Source organism: Rhinoderma darwinii, chromosome 2 (assembly GCF_050947455.1).
Source record: "Rhinoderma darwinii isolate aRhiDar2 chromosome 2, aRhiDar2.hap1, whole genome shotgun sequence".
Taxonomy (NCBI): domain Eukaryota; kingdom Metazoa; phylum Chordata; class Amphibia; order Anura; family Rhinodermatidae; genus Rhinoderma; species Rhinoderma darwinii.
Genome location: NC_134688.1, coordinates 48066725 through 48090046, shown reverse-complemented (window position 1 = coordinate 48090046; position 23322 = coordinate 48066725). Strand labels below are relative to the sequence as shown.

General features: G+C 40.1%; 1 protein-coding gene across 3 annotated transcripts in view; it reads left to right on the top strand.

Moving 5' to 3' along the window:
• The window catches only part of PARP4 (poly(ADP-ribose) polymerase family member 4), a 221456-nt gene extending 199435 nt beyond the window's left edge, over positions 1–22021 (top strand). For 2 of the 3 annotated variants that reach the window (XM_075851620.1, XM_075851619.1), the window contains exons 36-40: positions 1485–1679; positions 17921–17974; positions 18061–18163; positions 20551–20674; positions 21608–22020. In XM_075851620.1, coding sequence (XP_075707735.1) covers positions 1485–1679; positions 17921–17974; positions 18061–18163; positions 20551–20674; positions 21608–21797 — 666 coding nt within the window. In that variant the 3' untranslated portion in view covers positions 21798–22020. Of the gene's footprint in view, positions 1–1484; positions 1680–17920; positions 17975–18060; positions 18164–20550; positions 20675–21607 lie in introns of all 3 variants that reach the window. The other variant, XM_075851621.1, reaches the window with a different exon arrangement.
• The last annotated feature ends 1301 nt before the right edge of the window (positions 22022–23322 follow it).

Genomic DNA, 23322 nt, shown 5'->3' with positions numbered 1-23322 from the left:
ATGTGCAATATTGTTTGTTTCAAAAAAAAGTCATGAAAACGTCTTTTTACAATTCAAGAAGTAAAAGGTTTTTTTTAAGGGGCTAATTTTGATAATCCCTTCTGGACCAGCCCCATTTTTCAAATCTAACGTGTGACTTTATGTGGTAATAACTCTAGAATTGTTTTACTTATCCAAGTGATTCTAAGATTATTTTTTTCGAAAAACGCATTGTTCTTTATGTTATTGGTAAATTTTGGCCGATATGGTTACACTTTATTTATAAAAAAAAAATCTAAAATGTAAAGAAAATTTGGGAAATTATCATTTTCCTACATTTGAAATACTCTACTTCTAAAATGGATAATGGTACCACACAAATTAGGAAATAAAAAAGGTTTACCATATGTCTTCTTTATGTAGGCATCATTTTTTTTTATTTCCTAAAAAAAATGTTTGCCCGTTTTTCAGGATTGTGGGTAACTTTTTTAACTTGTTAGGCTACCTGGTTGCCATAGCAACCATTGGCACCCCCACGATTGCTCGCATGGTGCCAATGGGGTACAGAAGGAGCCGCCTCCCTCTTTGACAACCACTTAAATGCAGCGGTCGCTGTTGACCGTGGCATTTAAGGGGTTAAACGGTGCGCTCAGAAATAACTGTGATTGTCGCCGTTGCAGCAGGATGTTGGCTGTATATTACAGCCGGCACCCCATGCGGATGGCGCGGGCACAGCTCTTGTGCCCGCTTTATCCTCAGGGCGTAACTGTACGCCCATTTGCATTAAAGCACGGTCAGAATGGGTGTACAGTTACGCCCATGTGTGGGAAGGGGTTAAAAATAGGCCATCAATATTTTGATTGATGGGGGTCTGACTCCTGGGACCCTCTGCTGTTCAGCAGATTGAAGGGGCTGCAGTGCACCAGCGAGTGCCACTTCCCTTTAATTGTTTACACCAGCAGCACTGCGCCATTACATACCGTTGTGCCTGTGTTTAGGATTGCAACTCAGTCTCAGTGCCCTTGGGGAAGGAGACTGATGCGAATGGTGAGGTAAAGTTCTTCATAGTCTAACTGCATGTACAATAAAGAAACATCTCTTCTGATAGGGGAACCTTCTTTCATTTAGATGCAGAGGATGCCTCCTATTCATAGTTACAAATAATTACATAGTCCACTGTACTTTATATATAGTGAATAGGTCACAATTAAGCCTTTTTGTTATCCAGCCTAAATAACCCCATCTTTAAAAACCATTCTGGGTACTGTCCACCTGTTCCCTTTATTACTAATTTCCAACCTCTGAGCCTAATCCAGCTCTGTTATGTCCTTCTTGTACACTGATTCCCATATCTATCCTTACGAAGGACCATAACAGTACAATGCAAATAAATGTTCTTTCAATACGTTTGTTGTGTGCATTATTTTTGGGAATACTAACAGTAATTAAGTATAATAAAATAGTTAATATTTTTGTGGATTCTTTCTTTCATGTTTTTTGTGTAGAACGCGTTCAGCTACAGTACGTCCAAGCTTCCCCAATCGTCAATGGCAGTTCCATGTGGGTCATTGTTTAGATATGAAACGCAAGCCGATTCATGCAGTTCCTCCATTTCTAGAAACTTTGGTTTTCCACGGAAAAATAAGTCTCTGCCACCGCCACCACCACCACCACCACCACCACCACCCCCGGCCCCTCTGGTATGTATACTTTTGTGTTCACATTTTTTTAAATAAATTTCTCTTACAATATATTTATTTCCGTGTATGGTGATTTGTAAGGTAACATAGTGTGGTTGAAAAAAGTCAAAAGTACATCTAAGTCAAGCTATTAACCTGTATTATTGATCTAGAATAAAGGCAAAACAACCCATATGGGACAGTAAAAGTCTCCCCATCTCGAGCAAATGCAGAAGCATCTAGACCCCTTTTAAAATTCATTTTTATGGATATTGATAACCTATCCTTACAATAGGCCATTAATATTTTGATCGGTGGCGGTTCGACTCCTGAGACCCTCCACTGATCAGCAGAATGAAGGGGCTGCAGAGCACCAGCGAGCGCCACGTCCCTTTAATTGTTTACGCTATCTCTGTGCGATACATACGGTTGTGCCTGGTACCCGGCACTCAGTCTCCGTCCCATTGGAAAAAGGGACTGATACAGTGAAGGAAATAAGTATTTGATCCCTTGCTGATTTTGTAAGTTTGCCCACTGTCAAAGACATGAACAGTCTAGAATTTTTAGGCTAGGTTAATTTTACCAGTGAGAGATAGATTATATAAAAAAAAAACAGAAAATCACATTGTCAAAATTATATATATTTATTTTCATTGTGCACAGAGAAATAAGTATTTGATCCCTTTGGCAAACAAGACTTAATACTTGGTGGCAAAACCCTTGTTGGCAAGCACAACAGTCAGACGTTTTTTGTAGTTGATGATGAGGTTTGCACACATGTTAGATGGCATTTTGGCCCACTCCTCTTTGCAGATCATCTGTAAATCATTAAGATTTCGAGGCTGTCGCTTGGCAACTCGGATCTTCAGCTCCCTCCATAAGTTTTCGATGGGATTAAGGTCTGGAGACTGGCTAGGCCACTCCATGACCTTAATATGCTTCTTTTTGAGCCACTCCTTTGTTGCCTTGGCTGTATGTTTCGGGTCATTGTCGTGCTGGAAGACCCAGCCACGAGCCATTTTTAATGTCCTGGTGGAGGGAAGGAGGTTGTCACTCAGGATTTGACGGTACATGGCTCCATCCATTCTCCCATTGATGCGGTGAAGTAGTCCAGTGCCCTTAGAAGAGAAACACCCCCAAAGCATAATGTTTCCACCTCCATGCTTGACAGTGGGGACGGTGTTCTTTGGGTCATAGGCAGCATTTCTCTTCCTCCAAACACGGCGAGTTGAGTTAATGCCAAAGAGCTCAATTTTAGTCTCATCTGACCACAGCACCTTCTCCCAATCACTCTCAGAATCATCCAGATGTTCATTTGCAAACTTCAGACGGGCCTGTACATGTGCCTTCTTGAGCAGGGGGACCTTGCGGGCACTGCAGGATTTTAATCCATTACGGCGTAATGTGTTACCAATGGTTTTCTTGGTGACTGTGGTCCCAGCTGCCTTGAAATCATTAACAAGTTCCCCCGTGTAGTTTTCGGCTGAGCTCTCACCTTCCTCAGGATCAAGGATACCCCACGAGGTGAGATTTTGCATGGAGCCCCAGATCAATGTCGATTGACAGTCATTTTGTATGACTTCCATTTTCTTACTATTGCACCAACAGTTGTCTCCTTCTCACCCAGCGTCTTACTTATGGTTTTGTAGCCCATTCCAGCCTTGTGCAGGTCTATGATCTTGTCCCTGACATCCTTAGAAAGCTCTTTGGTCTTGCCCATGTTGTAGAGGTTAGAGTCAGACTGATTAATTGAGTCTGTGGACAGGAGTCTTTTATACAGGTGACCATTTAAGACAGCTGTCTTTAATGCAGGCACCAAGTTGATTTTGAGCGTGTAACTGGTCTGGAGGAGGCTGAACTCTTAATGGTTGGTAGGGGATCAAATACTTATTTCTCTGTGCACAATGCAAATAAATATATATAATTTTGACTATGCGATTTTTTTTATTTTTTTTTTATATAATCTATCTCTCACTGGTAAAATTAACCTAGCCTAAAAATTCTAGACTGTTCATGACTTTGACAGTGGGCAAACTTACAAAATCAGCAAGGGATCAAATACTTATTTCCTTCACTGTAGAATGGTGACAATATCTCTACAGTGCTGGGGAATAGGCTGGCGGTACTTTATAAATAGTGAATAGTTCACAATTAAGCCTTTTTGTTATCCAATCTAAATATCCCTATTTTTGTTAACCGTTCTGGTTACTGCAGCCCACCTGTTCTATTTATTACTTTGCTTGCCTACTTCTAAACCTGATCCAGCTTTGTTATGTGATTCTTGTACACTGATGCCCTGAACTATCCTTAGGATAGACCATAACAGTACACAGTATCTCTAGCGGTATCTAACTGTTGATTTGTGCATAGGGTCTCATCATTTGCATCTTTGTCCCCTTTTGATGGATCCCATGATCTCATTTGCCTTGGTAGCAGCTGCCTGCCACTGGTTGACACAGCCGTTTACTATCCATCAATATTCCTAAATGCCTAGGCATGTAAATTTTTACCTAGTGTTTTAGTTTAGTAAGTAATGTCAATATTGTTTTCTCGTCCTAAATATATAACGTTAGATTTTTCTGTTATACTTAATTTGCTACTTTTCTGCCAAGTCTCCAGTTTATTCAAATCCTTCTGTACTAAAATACTGTCATCCTCTGTGTTAATTGAGATTTTACTCTGTAAGCCCTTTGCAAGATAATTAATAAATATCTTAAAAAGAAAAAATTTATTTATCCAATTACGCAAATTTTGCCCCGTTCCTAGTATTCTCAATCTTTCATGTAAAACAGAAAAAATGCTTTGTAAGAATCAAGATATACAACATCCACTGATTCGTTCATTCTAGAACGTCATCGAAGCAGATAAGATTAGTTTGGCCAGACAGATCCCTTGTAAACCCATGCTGTTATTGAGTTCTAGCTTTATCACTTAAAAAAAACTTTTAAACATTTTACCCACAATGGAGATAAAACTCCAAAAATAATAGATAATCCCAGCACTTCTAATAGAACTTAAAGGGTTATTCCCATCTACAAAAATCTAGCTATTAAGCTCACCCTTCTAATTTAAATAATTTGTGTAATTACCTGTCTTTAGCCCAGCGATGTCGTTCTCAGGATATTCTTGATTGAATTCGCTGTCCGTCCCTCTTTGTAGCTCATTGTCTAGGGTTCCGGCCACCACTATTTACCTTTAGCGGTGGCCGCGCATGCGCAATGATATCCTCTCCGTCCTTAGGAGAGGATGTCATTTTTCTCATGAACGCGTATATAGGCGCATACGCAGAAGATGCAGGGCAAGGCACCAGTCGTGAGGAGAAGTCTGCGGTCCGCTGAAGGTTTGTGAAGTGTTTGTGTGTATATGTGTGTGTTTGTTTGCGTTTGTGTGTGTGTGTGTGTGTGTGTGTGTGTGTGTGTGTGTGTGTGTGTGTGTGTGTTTGAATGTATATGTGTGTGTGTGTGTGTGTTTGTTTGTGTGTATATGTGTATGTACAGTATATGTGTGTGTGTGTGTTTGTATGTTTGTGTGTATATGTGTGTGTGTGTGTATATGTGTGTGTGCTTATGTGTATGTGTCTTTGTTTGTGTGTATATGTGTGTGTGTATATGTGTTTTTATGTTTGTGTGTATATGTGTGTTTGTGTGTGCGTATATATGTGTGTATATGCGTGTGTGTTTGTGTGTATATATGTCTGTGTATGAGTATTTGTGTGTATGTGTGTTTGTGTGTATATATATATGTGTGTGTGTGTGTGTGTGTGTATATGTATATATATATGTGTGTTTTTGTGTGTATATATATGTGTGTGTGTGTGTGTGTGTGTGTTTGTGTGTATATGTGTGTGTGTGTGTGTGTGTGTGTGTGTGTGTATATGTGTGTGTGTGTGTGTGTGTGTGTGTGTGTGTGTATATGTGTGTATATATGTATATGTGTTTGTATGTATGTGTGTGTATATGTGTGTGTTTGTGTGTAGATGTGTTTGTGTGTATATATGTATGCGTTTGTGTGTGTGTGTGTGTGTGTGTGTGTGTGTTTGTGTGTATATGTGTTTGTGTGTTTGTGTATGTGTGTTTGTGTGTATATGTGTGTGTATATATATGTGTGTGTGTGTGTGTTTATGTGTGTGTGTGTGTGTATATGTGTGTGTGTGTGTGTGTGTGTTTTTTTGTGTGTGCGTGTATATACAGTATGTGTATGTGAGTATAAGTATTGGTATTATTCACATTGAAAACGTTATTTTTATTTTGTTGCAGATTTTGCTGTATCGATTGGACTACATCTTTGATTCGTTGGTCTACTGCGTAGATCTACGTTTTCTCAAAAATTTTAATAAAGTGGTTAACGAGGGTTTTGTGGGGGGTTTCTTATTTCAATAAAAAAAATTGTATTTGTGTTTGTTTTTATTTTACTTTATTAGTGCCTAGATAATGGCAGTTGGCTGATTGACAGCGTCCATTATTAAGACGGGGCTTAGTGTTAGCCGGTGACGAGACTAGCACCCACCACCACCAGGGGAGCCATGAAGAGCTTTGTACGATCCAGTACCCTACCATCTGACCATAACCAGCTGGTTATGAAAATGGGGGGGGACCCACGTAGTTTTTTTTGTAATTATCAAATTTAACAATAGACGTGGGGTCCCCCACATTTTTAATAACCAGCCAGATACAACACAGCAGCAGCAGCCTGGCATTACACGAGTGGGAAGGGCCACTGGTTTTGTCCATTCTCAGGCTGATAACACCAGCCTGCGGCCGCCCCAGTGGTCCACCATCACTGGATCGTACCAGGCTCTTCCCGATAACCGTAGTGGAGGTTGATACCTGGGTAATGGCTGTTTACTGCTAGCCTTATGGACGTCGTCAAAAAGACAACTGTCATGCATGCGCTAATAAAGTATAAAAAAAACATAGATATTCGAAAAAAAAATTATTGAAATAAATAATCCACCACAGAATCCTCTCTAACCATTTTATTTAAACAAAAATCGTAGATCATCGCAGTAGTCTACCGAATATACTACGTAGTACAATAGGTCCAGCGTAACCTGATTAAAATATATAAATTAGGCCTGAAGCATTCTTTTGTGAAATGATTCCTTGTGCTACCCATTCTTTTAACTTTTTTTTCAGAATACAGCAAAAAACTTTAAAAATATTTATATCAAATCTCAGTTTTTTTTAAAATAATTATTTGGTCACTACACTTTCCCTTTAGAAAAAAAAATAGCGTTACTAAAGTAGTCCTCGAATCCAACTTAGTCAAGCAACCAAAATGTTCTAAAAACACAAACACACACAAATACAAAATTTATAACACATGGGGTAGGCTTACATACAGGGTACATGGGTGACACTGTCTGTTATATCAAGTATCTAAGCCAACAAAAAGTTAGGCTTAGATACAGGTGCACAGCAGACACAAATCTTATACTATATAAGATTACTGTCTGCTGTGCCCCATTACATAAGGCTACTATAGGGTATGTATGCCCCCCATACAATATAATGCCCAACATAGCTGCCCCATTTTTTTACAGGTTCGGTTGTTGGAAGCGAGGACTACTTAGATGACGGCGCTTTCTTCTTGTGTTGGGGGTGCTTTATTTCAATAAAATTTTGTATCTATATCTGTGTATTTTCCTTGAAAGTTTTATTCCTACCACTTTAGTAATGGACGCTGACTGATTGACAATGTCCATTACTAAGGCGGTACTTAGTGTTAGCTGGTGCAGAGGCTAAGACTAACCACCATTATTATCCCGGTACCCACCGCCAACAGTGTTGTTGGGAAGAGATGAGTACGATCCAGTACCCAACCACCTGTAGCGATGGTCGGGAACTGGGGCGCCGCAGGCTGGTATTCTTAGACTGGGAAAAGAAAAGAACAGTGGCACTTCCCACCCTTGTAATGCTAGGTTGCTTCTGCTGTGTTGTATGTGGCCGGTTATGATAAATTGGGTGGAACCCCACGTCTTTTTTAAAAAAATATTTCCAAAAAATGTAATAAATAATAAAAAAAATTGACGTGGGGTCCCCCCCATTTTTCATAACCAGCCAGATACAACACAGAAGCAGCAGCCTAGCATTACAAGGTTGGGAAGGGCCACTGTTTTTGGCCCTTTCCAGACTCCTAATACCATCCTGTGGCCGCTCCAGTGCCCGACCATCACAACAGATGGTCGGGTATTGGATCGTACCTGGCCCTTCCCGGCACCCCTGGTGGTGGTTGGTATAGGGGTAATAATGGGGGTTAGTGTTAGCCTCTGCACCGGATAACACTAAGCCCCACCTTAGTAATGGACGTTGTTAATCAGACACCGGCCATTACTAAAGCGGTAGTAATAAAAGTTTAAAAGAAAAGACAAAGATATAGATAAAATATTTTATTGAAATAAAGCACACCCAACACAACCCTCATTAACCATTTTATTGTAGAAAAAAAGAGCCGTCATCAAAGTAGTCCTCGAAACCGACGTAGTCCAACGACCAAACCTGTAAAAAAAACAAAAACAAAATAAAAGTGAATAAAACATGTCGTAGACTTAGATTCAGGCCCATGTGTGATGCTGACTGTTATACCATGTATAGAAACCTACCACAAAGTTGGCTTAGATACAGGGCCCCAGGAGACAGTATCATATAGTAGTTAGTCCGTTGTCTATGCTCCCAGGTTTGGTGACTTCGCTCCAATGAAAAGAAAAAAAACAACTCACACAAGACGTTCCCACGAAGATCTGAATGGTCCCGTCACATTTCATCTTAGCACCGCTCCCATTCACAATAACAAAGTGGTGGACGCAGATGATGTAATCACGTGACCGTGATATGATTGCGTCATCTGCGCCGTTCAGATCTTCGTAGGAACGTCTTAGGTGAGTTTTTTTTAAAATCTTTTCTGTGGGTCGCCGGGTGCTGATGCAGGACCGGTGTGGTGACTAAACATATTACATGGGGGGGGGTGCAGCTTAGCTAGAGGGGGAGAAGTGGCTTGCCGCAAAGGGAGGGAAGAGTGTTGCAGAGAAGTGTTGCGTGCTGTTGAAATTCACGGTGTGTTCATCTCAACCAGGCTTACCATGCTTAGGTGAGACGAACATTCTCCCGATGCTGCTAGAACTACAGTATCTAGCAACATCGGGAGCGCGAACACTGCAGAGCGGCTTGATTGACATCGAGCCGCTCATGCCCCTTTTTATAAAAGATAACCAGCACTAGCTGAGCTATGAAGTTTTAAAAAAAGGTAGTTAGGGAATCAATTTTTTAAAAATGTTAACAGCAAATAATTTTTTTTTTATTGAATTTCAGCTTAGAATGCCTAAAAAAAAAATTTTACTCAACTTGTGAGTAACCCTTTAATATCGACCCTGTAGGTGGGAAGGAGAAAACATAGCTGGTGGAGACAGAACATGTTTATCCCATCTTGCTTTTTAACATAAAATTGAAGCTCCTTTCTTATGGCAACATTGCAGGAGATTTGTCCGATTTGCTAATTTAAAATGTATCCGAAAATGACAAAGTATTTAAATTAAGGTTTCATTATAAACATATATTTGTATCTTTGTTTTTATTATGTTTTTATGTGACTATCCACATAACATAAATCCTGAAATATTCCAGCTTTCATATTAACTACTATGGCAGGCACAGTAGACTGACACTTCCGAAAATGACAAAGTATTTAAATTAAGGTTTCATTGAAAACATATATTTGTATCTTTTGTTTTTATTATGTTTTTATGTGACTATCCACATAACATAAATCCTGAAATATTCAAGCTTTCATATTAACTACTATGGCAGGCACAGTAGACTGACACTTCCTGTTTTAGCACTTCTCTTGTTTGCTTTGCTGTGTAGACTGGGACACGTTCAGCAGATGGTTGGGGATTTTGTGACACATGACAGCTATATGGTACTGTGGGAGGCCTAGATAAGGCACGATAGCAACACTATACACATAAAAAAAAGGCTTCTGTCTGCATCTCTCCTTGTCTCTGGGGGTGGTGGTGATACTCCACCACTTCCTGGAGACCGTTATTTCCCATTGATTGAAGCTGCAGTAACGCATTCACTCTGTTGAACTGTCTAAAAAGACAATAGAGGAAGGAATTGGGCATCTCCAATATGGCCACTCCCATGAAAGTTTTTAAAAATAAATAGATACAATATTTTTTTAAAGTAGAACAAACATTTATGTGTTTACATACACTCAGTCACCCTCTGACACTTGGGGCGATAATGGTTCTATAACGGTTAAAGGAATTGTATACACTACCGTTCAAAAGTTTAGGGTCACTTAGAAATGTCCTTATTTTTGAAAGAAAAGCACAGTTTTTTTCAATGAAGATAACATTAAATTAATCAGAAATACACTCTATACATTGCTACATCACTATTCTAGCTGCAAACGTCTGGTTTTTAATGCAATATCTACATAGGTGTATAGAGGCCCACTTCCAGCAACCATCACTCCAGTGTTCTAATGGTACATTGTGTTTGCTAACTGTGTTAGAAGGCTAATGGATGATTAGAAAACCCTTCTGCAATTATGTTAGCACCGCTGTAAACAGTTTTGCTGTTTAGAGGAGCTATAAAACTGACCTTCCTTTGACCTAGTTGAGAATCTGGAGCATTACATTTGTGGGTTCGATTAAACTCTCAAAATGGCTAGAAAAAGAGAGCTTTCATGTGAAACTCGACAGTCTATTCTTGTTCTTAGAAATGAAGGCTATTCCATGCGAGAAATTGCCAAGAAACTGAAGATTTCCTACAACGGTGTGTACTACTCCCTTCAGAGGACAGCACAAACAGGCTCTAACCAGAGTAGAAAGAGAAGTGGGAGGCCCCGCTGCACAACTGAGCAACAAGACAAGTACATTAGAGTCTCTAGTTTGAGAAATAGACGCCTCACAGGTCCTCAACTGGCAGCTTCATTAAATAGTACCCGCAAAACGCCAGTGGCAACGTCTACAGTGAAGAGGCGGCTCCGGGATGCTGGCCTTCAGGGCAGAGTGGCAAAGAAAAAGCCATATCTGAGACTGGCTAATAAAAGGAAAAGATTAATATGGGCAAAAGCACACAGACATTGGACAGAGGAAGATTGGAAAAAAGTGTTATGGACAGACGAATCGAAGTTTGAGGTGTTTGGATCACACAGAAGAACATTTGTGAGACGCAGAACAACTGAAAAGATGCTGGAAGAGTATCTGACGCCATCTGTCAAGCATGGTGGAGGTAATGTGATGGTCTGGGGTTGCTTTGGTGCTGGTAAAGTGGGAGATTTGTACAAGGTAAAAGGGATTTTGAATAAGGAAGGTTATCACTCCATTTTGCAACGCCATGCCATACCCTTTGGACAGCGCTTGATTGGAGCCAATTTCATCCTACAACAGGACAATGACCCAAAGCACACCATCGAATTATGCAAGAACTATTTAGGGAAGAAGCAGGCAGCTGGTATTCTATCTGTAATGGAGTGGCCAGCACAGTCACCATATCTCATCCCAATAGAGCTGTTGAGGGAGCAGCTTGACCGTATGGTACGCAGGAAGTGCCCATCAAGCCAATCCAACTTGTGGGAGGGGCTTCTGGAAGCATGGGGTGAAATTTCTCCTGATTACCTCAGCAAATTAACAGCTAGAATGCCAAAGGTCTGCAATGCTGTAATTGCTGCAAATGGAGCATTCTTTGACGAAACAAAGTTTGAAGGAGAAAATTATTATTTCAAATAAAAATCATTATTTCTAACCTTGTCAATGTCTTGACTATATTTTCTAGTCATTTTGCAACTCATTTGATAAATATAAGTGAGAATTTTCATGGAAAACACAAAATTGTCTGGGTGACCCCAAACTTTTGAACGGTAGTGTATGTGCATGCCCTGCGTGCAGAGAACTTTCTGTACCATTGCTATGGTACTTTCTTTCTCTACGGATGCTTGGTCGAGCGGAAAGGGTGGGGAGTGGGTGTTTATTGTTGTGTATGTTACTGTATTTGTTGAAAATGCCCAATAAAAAGTATTTGATTAGAAAAAAAAAAAATAGAACAAACATATTATTTCTCTTCTATATACTTACATCTAATTGCAAAGGATCTTTTAGCTCTCCTGTCATGTCTGTTTTAGTGAATACTTGTATTTCCCATGAAATACAAAATTCTAGAGCATCTTTTCCTTTTCCTTTTAGTTAAACAGTTAGTGTATAAATGCTTAAACACTGTCCAAATTTTTTTAATTTTTTCACGAGTCAGGAAATATTATAAATTAGATTCTAATTTATAACATTTCCCAGTGCTGGTCACTAGATGGAGCAATTCCCAAAATTGCAGCATTGCATGTGGTAAAGCAACCACATTGCTTTATGCTGCAAAATTTGGGAATACTCACTCGCTCTAGTGAGCTCACAGAATCCCCCCTCCTTTATCCTGGCTAGTGCCAGGAGAAAGGAGGGGATTGAACAGTCAAACCTCCTACACTGTGTGTCGCCATTTTTTGAGCTAACACACAGTGTAGTAGGTTAACATACAGTAGTAAACACACAGTAAAACACGTACATACACAGACCTAACTTACCTGCTCCTGCCGCCGCCGCTCCCTCCGCTCCGGTCTGCTCCCTCCGCTCCTCATACTTGCTTCAGAACACAAGTCCGGAAGCCGCGACCGGAAGTCGTCATCTCACAGTCCGGCCGCGGTTTCCGGTCGACATGAACATGGCGCCGGATTTCGCTCTAGTGAAGACCTGACTTTTGGTCTGTGTGCGCCGCTCCCAAACAGACCCCGTACGCTATAGTGGATGGAACGGCTCCCGTTCGCATTCTCTATGGGGATGTGTGTGCCGTATTCCATCACTGTATGTGTCGTTAATCGACACATACAGAGATGGCAAAAAAAATGGCAGCCCCCATAGAGAAAAAAAAGTGAAAAAATATAAAAAAGTAAACACAAACACACCCATAAATAAAAGATTTTATAATAAAACATTAAATGCAAATTGATATCAATTTTTTTTTTTTCGTGACACTCGTCCTTTAAAACTGTTTGACAAGTTACTTGTCCCAGAGGCAGATTGGCTGATCAACGGACTAGCTGTCCGTCAAGTGATATCTGTGGTAGAGGGAGACACAATTGGCTATTTGCATTGATGTGATGTCATAAGGTAGTTAATAAAAAGGGCTGTTTCTAGGACTCCGGGTGGGCCGTTATTTCCTAGTAGAGCATTTGTGGCCTTTAATTCTGCAACGCCTAAGTCTAAAAGCATCTCTGTTTTATTCTATTGTTTCCAGATCTCAGACTTTAGTTAAACCAGGTTATCTGCTTAAATGGGAGACAGAATTGAACTTGGCCATCACTTTGTCAGAATGGTATTTGGCAATGAATTGGGTCTCCCAGATTTCCAAAGGTGCTAGCCATAGGGAGATAGCGCATAAAATATTGCTTAGATGGTACAGAACTCCATCGCTGATAGCTAAATGTAATCCTTCCTACTCTCCTCTGTGTTGGAGAAATTGTGGTATACCAGGTAACTACATGCATGTCTGGTGGAATTGCCCACTGGTATTCAATTTCAGGAAAGCTACCTTTGCATTTCTGTCCTCTATTTTACAATATGTAATTTCTCTCTTTCCTTGGCGTTGTGTTTTGTTGGTCTTGCTGATGTTCCTAGGGACTTCAGGAGCATAACGGGGCATGTCATCTTAGCTGCCAGACTGCTGATAGCCAGGTCCTGGAAATCTGTAGACCCTCTTACTATAGCTGAGTTAAGTAATCTTGTTCAATTTGACTATATCATGGAAAAAATGGTAGCAGTACGCTCCAATTCATATGGTAAATTTCTAGTTAATTGGGCATTATGGTCAGATTATAAATCTTTCAGACCACTTCCCCCTTAGTGTTATAAATATTGGGAGCCTCTCCTATCCTGGCCATGCCCTAGGTACTAGAGTATGGTAGCAATGCTGTCCTCACAAGATTTATTGGGGGGTGAACATCCCCTTAATGGTGGTATTTGTATGTAACATCGTTTGATAACTTCCTGATATTCCTTTTTGCAGTATGCTGCAACCAAATTTCAGTTTGTTTATTCGTTTTCCTGAATGCCTTCACTGTATCTTGTGTACTATTGCATAAAATATCTGATTGTATTCTATTGCTTGATAATGTCATGGTAAATATGCTGATGTGATAGCTCGTCTTTTGACGATGTACATGTTATGTTTTGAAAAATAATAAAAAATATAAATTCAAAAATAAAAAGGGCTGTTGCTTGCAGTTTTAGCCATTCGCCCCTTTCACCGTAAAGATGCCAGTCATGATGAAACATGTTGGGGAGGCAGCTTCTGTTATTTTAACTCAATGTTTGCACTGACATTATACACAATACACAAGTGTGGTGGATAGTCTGCAGCTATCCTACCACACTTCCAGTAGTTGGCTTATAGAGTATAGTCTGAATTGATCATTGAATGTTGTAAACAGCCTGAAGAAGGAGGCTGTGTTCTCTGAAAGCTGCATATAGAACTTTTATGGTTAGCCAATAAAGGTATCATACATTCTATACTTTTGTCTTTTTTGACACAAAAGTATTTAACATTGCATATCATTGAACGTAAGTATAGGAATGACAATGTGAACTCAATAGTCAGGGAGTTTTTCTCCAGCAGTTTACTTCAATGTGTTTGTAGATACTCGGAATTTAGAATAGAATAATTACTTTTTCTTTGTAATAAAGAAAAGTTACGTTTTAATTAATTTAATATAGCCCAGGACTATGTTATAAATTGTACTATATCCTGCCGGGGTGTAGACTTAAAAGAAAAATTGGTTGTTTATTGTCTCACGAAGATTACACCTTTTAAATAGAATCTGGCCTGGCGATCATTTGATCGCCATGAGTCCCGCTTCTCTGAACTCCAACTATCAACTTTTTTTTCCTCCAGGGAAGCCATTAATGTAACACATGGACATGCCAGGTCTGCCAGAGCAAGAGCTGCTTTTACAGTACAGCTCTCCATTCTCACACAGAGAGGGAGATCCTGAGCTGGGAACCCTCCTCTCTAGTCCATATAGTGCATATGGATGGACGTTGTTATTGTGAGACAAAACTTTCAGGGGATTTGTATAGTATGTTGTAAATTAAGCTTAACTAGGGTATAATGAAAAATTCTGCAACTTTCCCTATTGCTAACAACTGTCAAGATCTCTACTTGCGGTCAGTGAATGGAAATATTCTTGTTTATATTAAGAGCCTGAAAACATGTCCTAACCTAGTACTGCTAACACAGGAGTCTAGTACAGGAGATAGACTTGTGCACATGTGGATCTGGAAAGTCCTCTGGGAGAGCTTCACTATGGACCCAGGGCCGGCCTTAGGGATGTGCAAGCTGTGGAGTGCACAGGACTCTGCCCCCTCCAAGAATGTAGGGGGCGCCACTGGGCTCTGCCTCTGCCGAGGAGCAGAGGAGGAAGCTACATCCACAGCCCGTCTTGCACGAAGCCTGTGATCCTGTCAGCATGGAGAGATGATGTGTCTGTGTGTCTCTGTGTATTTCTGTGTGTGCGTGTGTGTGTGTGTGTGTGTGTGTGTGTGTACTTCTGTGTGTATACAGTGTGTGCCTGTGTGTGTGTGTGTGTGTGTATACAGTATGTGTCTGTGTTTGTATGTGTATATGTTACAGTGTGTGTATATCTCTGTGTGTGTATACCGTGTGTCTCTGTGTATACAGTATGTGTCTCTATGTATGTATGTATGTGTAAACGTTACAGTGTGTGTGTGTGTGCGTAGTGGGTATACAGTATGTGTCTCTGTGTTTGTATATGTTACAGTGTGTGTATATCTCTGTGTGTGTATACCGTGTGTCTCTGTGTATACAGTATGTGTCTCTATGTATGTATGTATGTATGTATGTGTATACGTTACAGTGTGTGTGTGTGTGTGTGTGTAGTGGGTATACAGTATGTGTCTCTGTGTTTGTGTATGTATATGTTACAGTGTGTGTGTGTGTGTGTGTGTGTGTGTCTCTGCATGTGTTTATGTCTCTTTGTAAAAGTGTGTGTTCAATATTAATGTAGATAAAACAAAGATATCTGTGCTGCCTCCTATGTACTCTGCTGCCCCTATATACCCTACCACCCCCTATATATCCTGCTGCCCCTATATAGCCGGCTGCCCCTTATATAACCTGCTGCCTCCTATATACCCTGCTGACCCTTATATACCCTGCTGCCCCTATATATCCTGCTGCCCCTTATATACTCTGCTTCCCCTATATACCCTGATACCTCCTATATATCCTGATGCCCCCTATATATCCTGATGCCCCTATTTAGCCTGCTACCCCTTATATACTCTGCTGCCCCTATATACCCTGCTGCCCCTATATATCCTGCTACCCCTTATATAACCTGCTGCCTCCTATATACCCTGGTGCCCCTTATAAACCCTGCTAACACTTATATACTCTGCTGCCCTTATATATATATGCGTGTGTGTGTGTGTGTGTGTGTGTGTGTGTGTGTGTGTGTGTGTGTGTGTGTGTGTTTATATGTGTCTGTGGGTGTAGTTATCATCTACGACATTATCTGTACTCAGAGTTATCACTGTGTGTTATCTGTGATGTTACATAGGACTGCAGGTAACATCTACATTATACTACATTATCTGTACTCCGAGAGTTATCACTGAGTTATCAGCGGTGTTACATAGGACTGCAGGTTACATTTACTGCATTATCTGTATTCGGAGAGTTATCACTGTGTGTTATATGTGGGGTTACATAGGACTGCAGGTAACTTCTACGACATTATCTGTACTCAGAGTTATCACTGTGTTATCAGCGGTGTTACATAGGACTGTAGGTAACATTTAGTGCATTATCTGTATTCAGAGAGTAATCACTGTGTTATATGTGGTGTTACATAGGACTTCAGGTAACATCTTAAACATTATCTGTACTCAGGGAGTTATCACTGTGTCATCTGTGGTGTTACATAGGACTGCAGGTAACACTACTACATTATCTGTACTCTGAGAGTTATCACTGTGTTATCAGCTGTGTTACATAGGACTGCAGGTAACATTTACTGCATTATCTGTATTCAGAGAGTAATCACTGTGTTATATGTGGTGTTACATAGGACTTCAGGTAACATCTTAAACATTATCTGTACTCGGAGAGTTATCACTGTGTCATCTGTGGTGTTACATAGGACTGCAGGTAACACTGCTACATTATCTGTACTCCGTTATTACTGTGTGTTATCTGTGGTGTTACATAGGGCTGCAGGTAACGTCTACTACATTATATGTACTCAGTTATTACTGTGTGTTATCTGTGGTGTTACATGAAATCTACGACATTATCTGTACTGGGTATTTATGGGTCTGTTTGTGAATGTGTCTTTGTGCTTGTTTAGTTGTGCCTTTTATGTATTTGTATATGTCCCTGTCTGTGTATTTATCTGCCGGTGTGTGTGTATGTGTGTATATGTGTCTGTGCGGCTATATATTTACCTGTATGTATATATTCCAGAATGTGTGTATGTATATTTGCCTGTATGTCTAAATATCTGTCTTTATGTATGTACAGTATATATGTTCCAGCGTGTCTCTATATATGTGGTTAATTTTTGGTTTGTGTAGGGGGCGGCAATAGAGAGTCCCGCACAGGGCGCCATTCAACTTACGGCCGGCCCTGTGTGGACCAACAACCCTTTTGTAGTATACAAAGTAACACTACTGGTCTGCACAGTAGCATGAAGCTGTGTGTCATTTGTATCCTGAGCGAAGCAAGCAATGCTGGTAAACAAAAAATATACAATAATTTGTTAGGGAGTCTAAAAAAACGCTCTAATGAATATTTACAATGAGAAAGGGTTGGACTGACAGCAAAGCCGTTCTGGTGACGTACTTATGGTATTCTGAATTAAATGGGTTCTCTCACGAAGAGACTAAAGATCAATCCAGTGACCCAACGTTGGTACGTATTCTCTGCAGTGGAGTATGTAGTATTACATGTGGGCTTATGAATTAATGGCCTACCGTGTAATAGATGACAGGCCAATTCAGCAAGAGTCACTTAGCAACACCCCTGTCTGGTGCATAGAGAGAGGTCCCAAGTGAGGAACCCCCATCTATAATGTTCATATGCCCTGGGCCTAGGGTATATAGACAGGGGTTGTCAGTGAGATATTTGTGACCGTTTATTGGTCTTCACTGGATACTTTCATAATTATAATACAATTCTTTATATATTTGTATTTTGCAGAGAATAAAACTAGTGCCTCCTTCTTGGTCATCTCTGTCATCACTTCAAAGTCAGGTAATGTATTTTTGGTTCCGCCATTATGCTCCTCCCAAAATATGTATATGTAAAATCGTGTTGAAAAGTACATTTTTATATTTCAGGAGGGATACTGGCTGCTGAACCTAGAACTTGGAACATTATTAAAGATCAATGTAATTTACTTCACTGAAGATTTTCTTGTTAAAAAAGGCATCACTTCTCTGGGTAGGTTACAATTAAAATGCAAACCATCTCAAAGAATGTGTATGATGAACTGGGTGTCGGTATGAAGATCTCGTTGGTATGAAGTCTATCAGCAGTGGGGCAAAGCCACAGCCCCACTCTAATGGCAAAAAAACCAGAGAAACCTCTTATCTCCCCCGTTTAACCCTTTTTGATCAACACTAAGTGTGGTTTACAAAGGGAGAGTCTGAGGGGTAACCCCCTCCCTTTGAGCACATCACAGGGAATCCCTGTGATGCAATATGGGCCCATATCTTGTATAGGCAGACAGCTCAGGGTCTATTGAAGGACCCCAGGGCTCCCTGTTGACCATATTCCCTGTTGTTAGGGTTTACTTAGGTATGCCATAACAATGCCTGTGTAGTATTAGTAAATAGTTATATGCCAGAACGTTCTAGTTAAAAAAAATCGAAATCCCCTTTAAGATAAAAAAAAAGTTAAATACAATAAATAAATAATGTTAAAGAAATTGTAAAAAAAACCCACACACAAAATTTTTTTTTATAATAAATATCATTTATTAATTATAAGTCATAAGACATAAATAATATGCACATATTTAGTATCTTCACAATCGTAACAACCTGTACAACAAACTTTTAGCATCATTTATGTTGATTAAATTTTTTTCCAAAATAAACATTTATAGAAATGAAACGCTAATGTGTATGTACCAATAAATGGCACATAAATAAACTACAACTAGCGAATAAACAAGGCCTCATATAGCTACATCAACCAAAAAATGTAAAAGTTGTGCCTTCCAGAATGCGGCCAGAATTGTTCTGGTCCTGAAGGTATTAAGAAAAGCTTTCTTGATGTTTGTACCTGCAATCCCTAATTTATTCTCCTCATTAAATGCTTTTTTTTTTTGTTAGCTTATGCAGATTTTAGAGAAATTTTCCACCATTTAAATCTGATTGATACGGAAGTAAGAGAATGAAAAAGCTGTGGCTTAAAGGCTATGTACACCATTGAAAATGGTGCACCTTTTAATAAAACAGTGTATCAATGTGATTGGTGCAACTTTCTAAATTATTTTTAATAAAAATAATTTTTACTTTTTCATATACAGCTGCATTGTATCCTGTATACACAGCAGCCGTATCTAGCACTGAAACCTGTATCCGTCAGTTCAGCAACACTGATGGGTTCAGTGACAGCGGGTCCTGCGTGTCTCTGACACACATGATCGAGCGGTTACCGATCACATCTAAGTTAATAACTATATATTTGGTCTTCCCGGCAGGGACTACTGTACAATGGATTGCAAAGTTAGGTGGTGAGCCCAGTTATTGCTTTTCTACCATGTCCAAATAGGTTTAAGCCATAGTTCTAGGTTTAAAGGGTTATCCATCTTAATAAAATTATTAAGACAAAAAAAAGATACAATGTCCCAAAAGAAATAAAGAATCCGTACTCAACTATTCTTTCCTGGGGTGATCCAGTGCTGACACTCCAGCGGTCCTGTGTTTGTTTACATGTGGCTAGCACGAGGCTCAGCGGTCACGTGCCATATTCCTGGTATTAAGGCACCCATTGCTGAGCATTTATGCCAGGAATACGGCACGTGACCACTAAAGCCTCTGATTGGCTGCAGCGGTCACATGCTGGCCTCATATAAACAAACACCAGTAGTACCACCAGAGCGTCAGCGCTGGATCTCCTGGAGAAAGAATAGTACTGATTTTTTTTTTTCCTTTAGGACATTTGTAGCTCTTCATATAAAAAAGTTAAATAACCCTTTTAAGCATTTATTAAGGGCCATTGGGAGTTATTATTCGCCAGCAGGAACTGTGATTCCTAAAATAAAGAATATCCTAATCTTCCCAGAAACAGCGTTCTGAAAATATGAAAAACTTTTTCCACACCATACACACGACTTTTTCACATTAAAGGGTTTATCCAGGATGTGAACACTTTTTAGTAGGGGCTGGAAATGAAATAAATAAACCAAAAAAGCAATACTTACCTATCCTTGCTCCTGGCGATCCAGCGCTAAGGCTCCGGAGGCACTCCCGATGGTTGTTTACATGCACGTAGCATGTAACCACTGTAGCCAATTCTTTCCTCAGCAGGGCTTGATGGTGACGAATCATATAATGCCAGAAACACAACACATGACCGCTGAGCCCTCTGATTGGCTGCAGCCGTTACACACTATGTTAATGTAAACAACCAGAGGGAGTGCCGCCTGAGCATCAGCGCTGGATCGCCAGGGACAAGAATAGGTAAGTATTGCTTTTTTGGTTTATTTAATTTCCAGCCCCTACTAAAAAAAAATTCACATCCCAGAAACCCCCTTTAAGTTCTATGTTTCCCACAGTTATGCTGATCAATTTTTATTTCTTCATATTTCTCTTTTACAGGTACCAGAGGAATAGATACGATTCATAAACTGATTGCTACACTCCTGGTGCTGCAAATAATACGCACTCACAACTTGCTGAGCGGAATCGAATTTAAAACTTTAATGAAGTTGGGCCCAAACAGGTAGATCTGTCATAAAATTAGTATTAATATTAATGACTAAATAAATTGTAAATTTTGAAAGCAGGATCTCATTGCCTCGTCTGCTATATTGATGATCTCTGCATTACAGAATATTATTATATTGCGCAATAATAATCGCACAGTTATGACCCAGGAGACCATAATTATACTCCGGCTTTGTTCACATCTGTGTTCGGCGTTCCATTCAGGGGTTCCTTCTGCAGTTCCATTCACCCAGCACTATTCTTGATGTCAAAACTACAGAAACCTTGACGGAGCCCAACAGGCCCTATTATAAGTCATTGGGGTCCGTTGGGTGCCGTTTAGATATGACATACCACGGATCCAACACACTGCTATTGCTTGTTATAAACTGAAGCCACAGAGCAGATGGACTTGTTAGAGATACTTCTAGAGCACAGAGGCAGCCTATATTATATTGTAAATTAATTTTTAGTGTGCGCCTCTTATAAATCTGTTGCATCTTACTCCAGCGGACCAAAAAGCTAAGATTAGTGTATAAAACGCGAGTCTTAGTAAATCTTCTCCACTGTGTTATGCTGAATGATCCTCTTCAAAGAAAATAATGTTGTAATGATCAGTTTATTTGTCACTATATGGACTTGTTCGCATCTACGTTGGAGGCTTCGGCAGAGATTACCGGAAACAATAGTGCAGCATGCTATTGCTTCTGCTAAAACCACCAATACCCCGACAGAAAGCCGATGAAACCCATTAAAGTCAATGGGTTCCATTGGCCGCCGGTAGTATCAGTGGTGCAACCGAACCGTCGCTTCTGGTTTCTCTTTATTCTGCTCCTCTGACGGAGCAGAACAACGGAAACCTCCCAACGCAGGTGTGATCATAGCATATAAGAGAGAATGATTCCTTGTCTTGGATTTTTGTCTAACATGTGCATGCTTCTTTCAACAGTTTGCTGTATCTCGCCGTTGAAAAAGCCATTGAATGGGCATTGAAATCTGACCGACAGTACCCGGGCATCTGTATGCGACTTGGTTTGGGGAAAGACTGGGAACAAGCAACACGCCAGTTATTGCGATTGGATCCAATATCTACTACGTCTGATCTATACTTACTTTCCCAATGTTTATTCCTGTTTTGATAATATTCTGTCTTCATTGATTTTAAAGTGTAGCTAACCGTTTGAGAAACCTCTGACATGTCATAGCAACATGTCAGAAGTTTGGATTGGTGGGGGTCCAAGTACTGAGACCCCCAACAATCATTAGAACGAAGCAGGTGAAGCACTCGTGTGAGCGCTCAGCCGCTTCGTGTCTGTTTGGCTTTTTCCGGAAATCCGATGTATTGGAGTACGGGTTCATAGTATTTCTATTGAGTCCGTACACCGATACATTTATTTCCGGAAAAAGCCGAACAGGCACGAAGCGGCTGAGTGCTCACACGAGGGCTTCAGCTGCTTCGTTCTAGCGATTGGTGGGGGTCTCCGTGCTCGGACCCCCACCAATCCAAACTTCTGACATGTCTCTATGACATGTCAGAAGTTTGTCAAACGTTTAGCTACACTTTACATTTTATTTCTTTGCTTAATCTAAATCATATAGATAAACATATACAACTTGATACATGTATAGCATATAACTAGACCAGTGGTTTTTAAAAACATTTTCTACAAAACTCATAAAGTCACGATAACGGTGCAAAAGTGTAAATGATGATACTTTTCATTAAGTGACATAAACATATTGTGTTTAATTATATTCCTTCATTCTGGAACTTGCTTCTTCAGATTTTCCAATAATATGACAAGTTTTTATTCATAATAGCTTTCAATTCTCAACACGTGATAGAGGAAGACTTACTAAGCTAGGGAGTTGTAAGATCTTAAAGGGGTTGTCCAGGATTAGATAAACATGGCTAAAACAGTGCCACACCTGTCCATGTCTGGTATTGCAGCTTAGTTTCATTAAATTGATTAGAGCTGAGCCTATGGACATGTTTGGCGCTGCTTTTGGAAGAAAGGAGCCATGTTTTTCTAATCCTGGACAACCCCTTTAAGGCAATTTACCGAGGGAAAAGTATGCATACTAGTTCTTCTCCAAAAGGAAGAAAATGTTCCCTACAGTGTCCTCTATAGGTGGCTTCTAACCTGTATGTCATTGTCCGACTATTTTAAGAGACTTAAAACATGATAACCCTATACTGTGCTGACAATAAGCATCTAATACAGAGGGGTGTCTCTGGTTTATCATTGTAATTCGAGTGAAGGCCATGTTCACGACGATTTCAGTGCGTATGCGGTGACAAAATATGCATGGAAGACGCGCAGAAAACAGCGTCCCATTGAGACTAATGCTAAACTGCCCTGTTGTTCATTCAGGACAGAATTTTGCACATGCGGAATTGAAAACCACATTGTTGAAAAAAAAAAGAGGTGACATGTTTCTTGATGCGGTTTTCTCCTTATCTGCACAGCGTTCTTTTACTTAACCCTGGTGCAGCCAGTCTTCTCTACACTCTAAAAGAAAAGAGCATGAAAAGTAAAGAAAATAAACCTGATGGTCCAGGGGGCAGTCAAGAATACTTTGTTACTTTCAATTCAAGTCAGTTTAATGCCTGTGACATGGACATGGTCTTATCAAGCCTTGCGTTCACGTTCATTGATGGCT